General features: G+C 39.8%; 1 protein-coding gene across 1 annotated transcript; it reads left to right on the top strand.

The window, feature by feature from the left end:
• Positions 1-289: 289 nt before the first annotated feature.
• On the top strand, positions 290-10698 carry LOC311260125 (metalloreductase STEAP4-like; the record flags this gene model as incomplete). The annotated part of the gene is made up of 9 exons (XM_084357637.1): positions 290-496; positions 577-684; positions 3897-3967; positions 4477-4561; positions 7860-8138; positions 8226-8320; positions 8424-8577; positions 8686-8856; positions 10441-10698. 9 exons carry the CDS (start codon positions 290-292, stop codon positions 10696-10698), a joined length of 1428 nt encoding a protein of 475 aa, XP_084213763.1.
• Positions 10699-13422: the final 2724 nt, after the last annotated feature.

The following is a 13422-nucleotide window of genomic DNA, read 5'->3' as shown; positions in this document are numbered from 1 at the left end:
GCAATAATAAAAAGATATAAATGTACTCTAAGGTTGTTGGGTGATGACTCACAGAAACAAATACGTAATCATATGATAAGAGACATGCAGGTGAACCTCTTAACTCGTGATATTTACAGGTGTAATAAACAAACACACCTCACCACTCACACAAACGCATACTTACTGTTGCAGCAAGGAAGAAAAGGGTTAAAAATCTCAAGACAATCAGGGAGGGGCGGTGTACAGGTCAGATTCCACAGCAGTATAACTACACAGCAGGGAGCACTGACCAAGTCAGTCTGTGACCATGACAGGGCCGAGTGAAATGAGGCCAGAGAGCGTGTCGCTGCATCCTGTGGGCACAGCAGCTGCCCCTGTGCCAGAGCTGCTGTGTATCTTCGGGACAGGAGACTTGGGGCGCTCTCTGGGCCTGCGTCTGCTCCAGTCTGGCTACAGGGTGGTGTACGGCAGCCGCAGACCTCACAGCTGTGGCCCCCTGCCTCAGGGTGCTCAGGTACAACACATGGCATGACACAACACTCGGAGACTTTCAAGAAAAGGAATGAGAATTTTGCTCATGTGTCTTTCTTAAAGGTGATGACCCACGCAGCAGCCGCAAAGTCAGCCAGTCTGATCTTTGTCTGTGTTCACAGAGAACACTATGAATTCCTGGAGACCCTCGCACCTCATCTCGAAGGAAAGGTGAATATACAATCTGTCACAATGAGATACATAAAATCTTGAGTATTTTCAGGAAGCAAATCAGGAAGGTGAGAACTAAGCCTACAAAGTTAGAGAATATTTTTTAGATCTTCCACATCTGTGAATCCATCAACGATCGAACTAAATGTTTGCTCCCAGTGAACTCTGTTCTGTGAATTATGTGATAAGTGGCTTGTAAATAATGATTAACAAGCATTGTAGATAAACTATTATCTATATACCAGCCACTATATTTTATCCCTGTTGTGAAATAGTTACAAAACTTCAGTTAATGTAAGATAATCATGGAGTAACACTGAAGCGTTCTCAATAACAGCTCACACTTTTGGGGGACAACAAAATTAGCAACACGCATACTAAAGAAGCAGTGATACGTTTTTTGGTTGTGTACGGAAACCCTAAAAGGTCAAACATATTATTTCCTCTGTTTTCCTGTGATAACGACCTCAATTTCATTTGTTTTTTCAAGATCACAAGTTATTTATGTCATTATTACAAGATAACAATGTTGTTTTCCCAAGATAACGAGATAACCAATCGTGAGAAAGCGTGGACCATTACATACACAATACAAGGAAACCACATAAGCTCAGAGTTTTTGCCATTAATAGTGGGTACCTCTTGATCTGACATTTTCACCTTAAATTAGTTGCTACACTTGTTAGAATGTCATGTATGCATGCTGGCATGGCATTGCTTATCGAATAGACGTTAATGAATAGGAAGGAAGAATCTTTTGCTTAATTGTGACAATGGATTAATTAACCTCATTATCTCAGGAAAAGAACGCTTGTCATTTCATATAATGACTTAAATAACTTGTGATTTAGAGAAAACAAATCAAATGTATAATGAGATAATATTATTGAAACAATATGATCCACAAATGAATGTTTAGGCCTTCCACCCACCCTTATATGCTATTGCCTGATACATCAGTAGCAACTAGAATCAAAATAATCAAAGTAGAATCAAAATAGCATATCAATTATTTTGATTAGTAATGTAATCTACTGGATTACGGAAAAAGTAATCTGATTGGAATACTTTTGGATTACTTCAAAATCAAACACAGAAAAAATATTGCACCTCGAAACAAATAGATGGACAGCTACAGGAAACTGAGCTCCGCAAATTGTCTTTTTTCTCTTTAAACATATCACAATGCTTTTTGTATTTTTAGCATTTACACCGGTCAAATCAAATTACCCTGACAAAGACAGTAGTGTGTTTTACATGAGTTAATAGAACATTGGTTTTCATGAAAAGTTTTTATAGGCTTAATACCAAATGTAATCAAGTAATCTACATTATAACAATGTGACTTTAAAATGATGATTTTATGGTTACTACTGTTTTATAATCTGATTACATAATCTTGATTACATGTGATCCGTTACTACCCAAACCTGCTCATTACATATTGCGTGCTCGCTTACTTTTTAGAATATTCACCAAAGAATGAATCTCTCTCAGATTGTTTTTTTTTTAAATAAGGTTTAGAGGCTTAAACAGGTTTAAGTATCCAGTGTTCAACAAGAAGCCAAAAATAAATCAGAAAAATTACTTATCTTGTGTATTGGAGGTAGATCGTGTCTTTAAATCACCCCTCAAGATTACCATGTGATCTCTGGAGGGGCCAGAGAAGTAAGTTGTCAGTATGCAGATTAGCAGGTAAGAACTAACACTGTGTCTAACAGCTTGTTCTCAATTTATTATTAACCACAATAAAATCCATGACTCAGATCAAGCTCATTAATTAATGCCTTTTCCTTCCACAGTTGTTCTACATACTCCTGAATAACTGTGGTGGATTGTGTGTTGTAACATGTGGTATTACACCAGAGTCTCTGAGACATTGCCATTGTTAGGGCTACTTCAAAAGTTAGGAATTACACATCAGTCCTTGTCCATCATAAAATCGATGTGCATATTTTCCTGTAGCACAAGTTGTACTACTGTGTTCACTTGTAATTGAAACACCTTAAAGGATAACTACCGTTTTTTACAACCTGGACCTTATTTCTAGCAAAATATATGATCATTTACTCACCCAGATAACTTTGGTGTCATTTGAAGTCGTTCGGACGAAATTAGATCCGGTGTAGCACCGATATATCCATATAATGCGAGTGACGGGGCACCAACACACAGCCTCTATATAACGCATTATCTGCCACGAAACTAGTTCATTTCACCAATATTTTGTTACGTTATGCTAGTGCTATTCCCCTCTGAGTCCGGGTCAACATCCGGGGTCAAACTAGCAGTAGCAGCTACAGGTAAACAAGCCGGGCTGTCGCGGGTGTGCCAGCAGCTCAGAGACGACATCTTCCAGGTCAGAGGTAGTAGGTCAACCTACAGACCCCGGATGTTGACAATAGACGAGCCCGGACTCAGAGGGGAATAGCACTAGCGTATCGTAACAAAATATTGGTGAAATGAACTAGTTTCGTGGCAGATAATGCGTTTTATAGAGGCTGTGTGTCGATGCCCCGTCACTTGCATTATATGGATATATCGCCGCTACACTGGATCTAATTTCGTCCGAACGACGCCAAATGACACCAAAGTTATCTGGGTGAGTAAATGATCATATATTTTGCTAGAAATAAGGTCCAGGTTGTAAAAAACGATAGTTATCCTTTAAATCTCTTAAAGGTGGAGTTATGATGTTAAAGGCAAATCAATGTGGGTCAAGTAAACAACTTATAATGATCAACATGGGAAACCAAGATTTAAACATTTCAGCACTTCAAAAGAATAAAACCAGAGCCGTAAAAAGTAAAACGCACACAGACTCACAAGGTAACAAAATTAGCGGCGACGTTGCCGTGGCTGGTAGTTACTCTGTTTGTAATCAAACACTGAAGTGAATGTACTCCACTTTTCTCTGTTACTCTAAAAGGTCATGTGATTACAGTGATGCCTCAGCTTGTAAAGCAAGCTAAGGCATTACTGTAGTCACATTGTAATCCCCCAGACACTGTGCATAATCAGCATTTTTGGAGTCAGGAGTGTAATGAGCTCAATTCTGTTCACAACTTTATCACAAATTCTGAATTACTCAACATTCTCCCTTCATTTTAATAGGAATATGTGTGAGATAAGATAAGAGTTAATTGAATAGATTAAACCACTTTTATCTTTTGTTTCCTCTCCTCTGTCGATGCTGATGGTTTGACTACAAGGTGCTGGTGGACCTCAGCAACAACCTGAAGAAAGACATGTACCCAGACGCCAACGGCGCCTACCTGCAGAGGTACCGGACTCTTGTAAACGCATTACAGAATGTAACTAATTACATTTAGTCAAGTACTTTACTGAAGCACAATGTTGAGGTATTTGTACTTTAGTATTTCCATTTCCTGCTTCTTTATACTTTCACTCCACATACAATTTTCCCTTACTCATAAATGTAATGTTTTTATTTTTGTCATTGTTCATCAACGTTTCTCGAGAAAAAATCCTGGTTTACATGTCAGCGATCACTTTCCACCAGTGGAGCCAATTTTGTCTGAATGCTGGATGTATTTTTAGGAAAGGGCCTAAACACCACTTACAGCATGAGACATCAAAACTCTCAACTGAATCTGAAGGAAATGAAAAGGTTTGCGAGGTTGCAGCTCCCTCGGCATAACGGCCCGCTGCGCGTCTATTCTGTTCAAGTGGAAACATTGATTCTCACCATTTTGAGACCCTTCCTGCCCCCGTCTGTGCAATTGTAGACAGAAACAATAGCTACTGAAGTCCTTGTTGTGTGTTCTTCAGACTGGTCCCTGGAGCTGCTGTGGTGAAAGGCCTTAACACGCTGTCTGCCTGGGCCCTGCAAAATGGACTTCTGGCAGGAAAACAGGTGAGAGTGGAAGTGGAAATAAGGAATCTGTTAAAAGATGTCAGTGGGATCAAGGCGAAAAACAGAGCCAGGGAGCTTCCGAGCCTTAAGGAAGGCTTTGGTTGACGAGAGCAAGGATACAAAGACAGAGCAGGAACAGGAGGAAAGATTACCAACTTGATCTTTCACGATGAGGCATGAGTCAACAATAACTGCTTTCATCATTTCCTGGATTACAATGGCATAAGTGGCTCTCAGACTTATTAATAACATCGCATGAAGGCTTTGGCATACGTCATGCAAAATGTAGGAATTGATTTCTTTTGTGTTTGCCGCAGATGATTGATTTTGCCGTCTTTCCATAACAATGCAAGAGGAAAAGGAGGACAGCGCATAAACATACAAACAAACAAACGCACTTTATGATGTTACAAAGTAGAAAGACCAGTGTTTATTGCAGCTTCGGTTTCGCAGCTACAAAGAGCAACACAAACATGCTGGAACCTCTGGAGACCAAACCTGAATCTGCCTCGAATCCTCTTCAACACAAACAACCCCCCCACCCCAACCTTACTACACACACACACACACACACACACACACACACACACACACACAAACACCACTGCAGTGCTCTATTTTCTTTGAAAACAGGTAGCTGTGAGAGTTTGAATGTGTGTGTCTTTATCAGTGCACATGTAGGTACAGTATCTATCCACGCACATGCTTGTAAGTGTGTACTATTCCCCGGCCAGCAATTTGATTAGATCCACAGCGGGGCAGTGCCTCTGTCACATTTACATTCAGATGGAGATTTAGTCTGTCGGCCAGCCCCTGCTGTTCCTGGTGCAGTAATGTAGGGAGACATGGCTGGCTGCCCGGTCCACTTATACACACACCTGGGGGAAAACTGCTCAATCCTACTGACTCCACTATATGCCTGTCAAACTACTCTCTCCCTCTCTCTCTACCGCTCTTCCTTTGTATGATTCGGTTTTCTCCCCCCCTTACAAACAACTTAATCGTCTTATCACAGAGCCGTGAGTGTGGTAATAAGCTTCAGCACGGTGAGATCTAGAAATGGGATTACATACTGAGCGGCATATGTATATAGAGTATGCATGTGTCTTTACACAGTCGTGCACTTCCAGAGGCTTCTTCTCAAAATCACTGAAACAGCACTGTGGAGATCAACAAACAAACAACAAGGGTAATTCTGTAGACAAACACTCATGCGCTACATGTTCCAAACAGAGCTTGTGAGTCATCTAACAATAATCTGAGGGTAATTATTAGTAACTAGAAAATAAAAGCTGATCAGAATGCAGCCAGTGGAAAATATTTCTGTTTTTTATTATTATTATTATTCTGAGGCACTTTTGTGGACAAGATGTGCTTGTTTTTTTAAGGACTGACTGCTAGACTTCATAATTGCAGTAATAGCAATAGCAATTATAGTAAGATGCACAAGTACTTGCTGATAGTTTAAGATTTTTAGAGACAGTGCTTCCTGCATAAAAATAGTTTTTGCCTGCATGATATATAAAAATCTAATATTAAAGATAAGCAGCGATGTAAAGTTTCAAGTATAAGTAAATGTACTCAAGTACTATACTTAAGGTAACCACCAATGTTTAACTTTAAGGTTAGTATACAGGTCTTGGAGAGTTCTCCTGCAAATATTTAAAAAAAGTAGTATATAGCCTTTTGTGTCTCTGCAGGAAGCTGCATGTAATCTAAAAACAAATGCCTCCAGTGATGTCACTCAGTGGCTAAGTTGCATTATGGGTAATCTAGGCCCCATGTTTTGAAAAGCAGTCCACTGGTCTAGCATTGCACTCCTATAACATTGTTGGACTCATTTTGGACAATTTAAAACAAACAGCAGAGCAGAACCAGAGATATCACCTTTTCTCTTATAGCATTCTTCTTCCTTTTTCAAAACCTGGTGCCTACATTACCCACAATGCAACTGAGTGACATCACTGGAGACATTTATCAGATTACTTGCAGCTTCCTCTGGAGCCACAAAAGGCTTTATACTACTTTTATCACATATGCCGTACTACTCCCAAAGACCTGTAAACACATGTTAATGTGTAAAATTTGTGGAGTTACCCTTTAAGTACATTTTTTGTAGTTTACCGGAGTATTTCCATTTCATGTTCCTCCATCCTTCCAGTCTTCTCTTCTACCTTTTGAACAATAGATAATATAACAAGCCTTTCAATTACAACACATTGTTAAAGACTAAACCAGTGGTTCCAACTTTTTTTTCTTCTGACCCCTTACAATAAAAATATAGCAGTGTATAGTCACCGTCACACTTCAGATGTCTATGAGTTGTTAACAGCTCCACCAAATTGTGATTTTTCCCTTGAAACTTCTCACATGGTTTCATTTCAGTAAATGTTCAAACAATCCAATATCTCACCAACATATCAAAGATTAGAGAAAAAGTTTTTTGTTATCAGAACTGAGCTTTTTCTTCTCTCCTCTCCCATTTATCATCTCATGACCCCTCAGATTTATCTGGTGTCCCCAAACGGTATATCAAGTAGTTTGAACGAGAACAATCTAATGATATCATTTATAAGAATATATATATATCAGAAATACCAAACCAGTTCTTTTAGTTTAATACTTAAACTACATGTTGCTTCTAATACCTATGTACTTTTCCTTTATTAGGATTTTTCAGGCAGGACTTTTACTTGTAACTGAGTATTTTTATATTGCTGTCTTCTTGATCTGAATACTTCTTCCACATGCAAAGATACGTTTGGCAATATTTCTCCTTGTCAACAAATCCCATGTATAAAATCGAAACACCACAATGAGCTTATCCCAATACGCCATAGCCTGATATAGCTTATTCTTCTGTGCCATAGACCACCAAACTATCAAAAACACACCAATGGGTCATGCTGTTGGACTGAGAGATATGTTCTTTCATTGCGATGAACGTGGGCACTGTAGATTATTTTTAATCAGTCCCACACACATCGTTCTGCAACTGTAATTACTCGCTAGCGCACCAAATCTGCGGCTGAAAATACTTCAGAACAAATACACTGTTTACTCTTGTTTGAACATGCTAGCCTACCAAAACCTACCATGCCCAGGTTTTTAAGGAAATTATTTAGCCTAAGTATATTTGTGACTTGGGGCTGAGTGGCACAGTTTTAAGAAGTTGGAAAATATTGCAAGATGGGCTAACTCTTTGTTGGTTGTCATGGTATTTGATCCTTAATGATGAAAAAACCTATGACTATACTGCAGGCCAGTTTCAAAAATAGCCCACTCCTCTGTGTTCCAGGTGTTCCTCTGTGGGAACAGTGCGGAAGCAAAGCGGGCAGTAGCTGACATGGCAACCAAGCTGGGCCTCACTGTTTCAGACAAAGGGTCTCTGTCGGCAGCCAGAGAGCTGGAGGACTTCCCCCTGCGGCTTTTCCCAGAGTGGAGGCTGCCGCTGAGCGTGGCCCTCGGCCTCATCACCTTCTTCTTCTTCTATTTGCTCATTAGAGATGTCATCTATGCATACGTTGAACAGGGGAAAGACATCTCCTACAGAATCATGGTATCCCTGGCCAACAAGGTAAAGATTTGCCCCTCTTCTCGTTTAGTGTCGTGTAGATGGTATGTTGATGATGATGTGTTTTGTGTTTATGCTCCAATATTCCAGGTGTTTCCAATAGTGTCTCTCATCATGCTGGCTCTGTGTTACCTGCCTGGCTGCATAGCTGCCTTCCTTCAGCTCTACAGAGGGACCAAGTACAGGTCAGACTTCAAACTAAGACAGAAAATACTAACTGTGCAATTTGTTGCAAAAGGTGTATCATTATTGGACTGTAAGTGTTGAACTCACCTTTGCATTTTCCAGGCGTTTCCCCAATTGGCTTGACCGCTGGATGTTGTGCAGAAAGCAGATGGGTCTGGTTGCACTGGGCCTTGCTTTGCTCCATGTCATCCATACATTCATCATTCCTATTCGCTATTCCGTCAGACACAAAATCATCTCGGGTGTGGTGAATGAGGTACAGCAGGCTGGTTCAAACCCTGCAGTGTTTCTACAATCCTGTACATAGAGGCACTTGGTATTGAGAGTCACCATACTTACAGTGCTGTCTCTCTGTCTTTCTCAGATGAAGAACAATAAAACCACCCCGTTTGACTTTGATAATGCAGAAGCATGGGGCACAGACTCATTCTATGTGCTGGGAGTCATGGGCTTCTTCCTTTATGTCCTGCTAGGACTAACATCCTTGCCTTCTGTGGGAGGCACTCTCAGCTGGAGAGAGTTCAGCTTCATTCAGGTCAGAGCACAGCTGGAAACGTACAGTCCTTTAAGTGCATGTTTAAGTGTGGGTGTGTGCGCGCCTGTGTTCACCTTTATGCCTCTAGAACGTATCAGTCAGGTGCTTGCTATCAGCAAAAAACGTGCCTTTATGATAATCTATATTTGGAGTGTCCAAGTTTTCATCAGAGTTATTAAAGTGTTGTAAAAGCAATATGTCACTGGCAGTCAGGTCCCCGGTGCCTAGTTAACTAAGTTCCCAGCAGAGGCACACAAAGAGAGAGCCTGGCTGACTTTAGCCCAGGATTTAAATGTTAAGTTATTCATTAAATAGAATTATGATACCCGGTATAATCCCGTGGGAGGAGATTGTTTAATACAGGTCACAGGTCCATTTGTGTAAAGGTCAGGTCCATAGGTAGACCTCAGATAGGGAATGAGATTCAGCGATAGCGGTCTAGGTCAAGATAATCCTCATGATCTGGTGATAAGAGTCCTGAAAAACATACAATAAAAAGGTAACAATTTACATAATAGGGCTGTCAACAGAGGAGTGTAAATTTTTCATTATACGTGTTAATGCTAACATCTGGAGTGAACTGCTGTTCTAAATTTGTTAAATATGATCCCTGATTATCATTATAGGGGCACGGGTCATTGCTGCATAGCATTAATATGAATGTTTCCTTATTGTGTTGTTTGCACTTATTGTAAGTCACTGTGGATGAGAACATCATCAGCCAAATGCTAATAATGTAAAATTAAACACATTATCCAAGTAATTAACAGTCACCAGACCTCAAAGGCCACTGGTGCTGCTAAACCAATTATTTATGAAACAGCTGTGAGACAATTTGTATCCTAAGCTATTTGTAACACTTGAAAATTCAACAAGAACAGAAAATAGTCTGACGTTCATCTTTCAATCTATCAGAAAAATGCCACTGAGTTAACGTCAGTGAGTGTGACATCACCAAAAAATCTTTTTTAAGTCAGTGAATCTCTCATTCTTGAACAAAATTTCAATTTGTGTTTGCTTAGCTTAACATGAAGACTGAATTCAGGACAAAAAATCTAACTTGACTCTGTCTGGTCACAGGTGAATGGTTACAGAATAGTATATGATTCTTGGTTTTAAAATTGTAATCTGTTAGTCATCCCCTTTTTTTGCTGAATGTATCTGTAGTCTAATTACATCTTTTTTTCCGGTAACATTACCAAAATACAGTTACCTCTTTTTTGTATCCTGTTACATGTATTCCGTACATTTCAATTGGAACATTTTACACCAAAATTAGCACCTTTATTTAGGTTTTTCTGCTGATAAATACCCAGAGTCATTACAGAATGCCGATTGTACCCTCTCCCACTGAAGACAAGAGCCAAATGTGAAATGTCAGCCAAGTGTGAAAGGCATGTAAGTTAAAGAGGTGCTGATAGGCAGACTTTTTGTTTTCTCCTGTGTCCTTTCATGCTACGCTAAGCTAACCAGGTTAGCTACATATTTACAGATGAGACACGAGAGTGGTATCAATCTTCATGGAAAGAAAACCCATATGCATATTTCCTAAAATGTCTAAAATACTTTTTTTTTTTTTCTCAGTCGAAGCTGGGCCACCTAACCCTGATGATATGCACAGCACATGGCTTCCTTTACGGCTGGGACAAATTTCTTCGTGCCTCTACCTACAAATGGTACACACCTCCTGGCTACATGCTGTGTCTGATTGTGCCTTCTGTGGTGCTGGTGCTCAAGGTGCTGCTCCTCTTCCCCTGCGTGGACCGAACCCTTACCCGCATTCGACAGGGCTGGGAGAGAAACCCGCCAATGGATGAGATAAATAAGGCCAGCAACCTGTGAACTGACCTCTGATGACATGGTGGTTGCTGATTATTGAGGGCTTGATTCACTCATTATTTTGAGACAAAAAACCCAGCTGTACATAACTATTTATTCTAAAAATGCAGACGATCCTAACCTGAAAAATATTTAAATAGGATTTGCAATATCTTATGTTTTGATTAATTAAAATGTATTTTAGTAGACAAGCTTTCACTTTTCTAAAATATCTAGTGTTTGGAACAAATCTCTTTACGTTCATGTTCATATGTAAAATGAGTAAGACATGACCAAAAAACACATATCCAAAGATAGTTTTGTCCATGCTCTGCTGGCTTGTGATTGTGTCCTTTGATCAGTCAGCCCTGCCTGCTCTCAACTGTGCAATAGCCAAAAAAAAGAAAGAAAGTATAGTTTATTGCAGCCAAATGGACAGGTCTCCATGGATATAAATGTTTTTAATGTCTATTTCCCCTGAGCTTTGATTTCATGTTTGTGCTGTATCTTTTCACAGAATGTGGTGAAAAATAGATTGATATCCCCTGCTGCAATCCATTGTTTTGATAAACATAGGCAACAGTTTCCGCTTTCCTCTCTCCTTTCCCTTCAAGTGTTGCGATTGCATCCCTGAGGTTGCTCTCTTTTCAAGATGTTATTGATCTCCCTGTTTTCTAACACAAATACCTCGCTGCCCAAACCTGCCTGCCTCTCAAGGGCACGCAAATGTGCACAGCCACCCACTTACTCCGCCCTTACATATGCACGTACGCAACGTAAAGGAGAGTGAGGTTAAGCTAATTATATTACCACATGCCGAGTCGATGCACTCAGATGTACACAAACAAGTGCCAACACCGCAGATCACAGATTTGATAGCCAAAAGCAGACTCGGGAGGCAGAGCAGGTGTGATGAAAACAGTCTTAACTAGACCTGAAACAGGGTTATAGTTAGCAACAAATTCAGAGGGCTAAAAAGGAGGCGGAACAGAGTGTAGGCTGTATAATGAAGCCAGCATAGACAGCATGGCAAACACTGGCCATGAGCTGCCTTCAATACACACTAATGTTGTGTTCCAGTAAAAACTGGAGGTTAATATTTCCTAGTTAGAAATTCAATTTCTGACCTCCAAGTGTTCCAGGTGCAGGACGCCAAACATAAACAATGAACATGGCTGACCAAGATAAACTGATGTTTCTTTGGCACAAACAATTGAACTCTAGGCAGTGCGGCCTCCTCCTTGCATATATAAACAAAACAGAAGGAAAAATGACGCATGAGGTGACATTGAGAAATCGTGGGTAAAGACACAGATCATGGACGACAGGATTCATCTGTGAAATGTGTACACTTGGATGTCGAATGAAAGGTGACACTGATATTTTGCAACAAAGAAATATTGACACTAAATAACTTGAAATGTATTGTACGATAAAGTTGTAAGAAAATCAAATAAATATATACACTGTGCTTAATTGTATGAGATTTCATATTTCAGGATGTAAATATGATTACCACAGAACATTGTATTAATGCTTCTTTTTCTGTCATGAAAAGCTGCTCTTGAGGTTGTCCTGATGTTTTACTGTATTTTGTCTCTACAGTGGTTTCATTCAGAGAAATCCAAGGCTGTGCAGATATTCAACATCTGCAAAAATGCACTTTGCAACTGTTTACAAGTGAACTGTTTAAAGACCTTTATACACTGTTTTGAATCTAGGTTCTTAAATTGAAAAAGACAGCTTCCCAAAAATCTATTTAATGTAAATGGATTTCGACATGAAAAAGTTCTGCCTTATGTGAGGATTCAAAGAAAAATTAAGCCTTGTTGCCTGAAATAATTTTTTTCCTCGTATGGTAAATTTTACATACTGTATTTTCATACAAATCAAGTCCAACTGTATAATGCCCCAGGATTGCACTTTAGACCACATAACTCGGCACAGTATGTGGCACATGCACCGTGGCCTGTGACAGATGCCATTACTGTACGGTACTTTTATACTCGGAAACATATCTAAATATTCCATTCACTAGCCTATACCAATACTGTCATCTCAAAATACGTTCTAACCCCCTTGCCATACATGCTGCCATTGTTGTGTTGTGTTGTGTGACGTCAGGGTAGATGTATTTTAGGGTTTCCACAGTGAGAATGTTTTCTCACACACTAATAAGCTCTTGACAGCACCTTCAATACTGATAACACCAGGCTTTTTACAAGAAAAGAAACTGCAGAGCGCTGTCTTAATTTACTGCTAAAGCAATCCGAACACTGCAAAAACAAAAACAAAAAAATTCAGTGAGTTTAGCATGTACCACTGTCGTTCATCAAAAATGTGTCTACAGTATGAAACAACAGTCTTTTCCAGCATTTGTTGAGCAGATCAGTTTGAGATATGTCAGGGAGCAGTTTTATAATCTATTTGAGTTGCGTGAAAAGTAAAAATTGTTAGATGAGGAGCTGCAGGCGACAGGATGCACACCTCCAACTTCTCAGTGAAGAAACCAACCCCTTTTCCCTCATTAAGGTTTTCAGGTTCTCGATTAGCATTGGGTTGCAATCCAAAATATTGCCAAATAGATGCTTTTGCTTTTCACTTTGACTACAGGGGCAGAAACCAGAAGCAAGCCTAATGGATTTTCCCCGATCTTTTCAAGTAGGAGGTCAGAAATGTTTGAAATCCAAGTTGTATGGAACGCAGCATGATAGCACATCAGGAGCAGCTGGGTAGCCAGGTGACTTG

The sequence above is a fragment of the Pagrus pagrus genome (genome assembly GCF_965226575.1).
Source record: "Pagrus pagrus genome assembly, chromosome: 7".
NCBI lineage: Eukaryota > Metazoa > Chordata > Actinopteri > Spariformes > Sparidae > Pagrus > Pagrus pagrus.
This window is presented reverse-complemented; position numbering and strand designations above follow the sequence as displayed.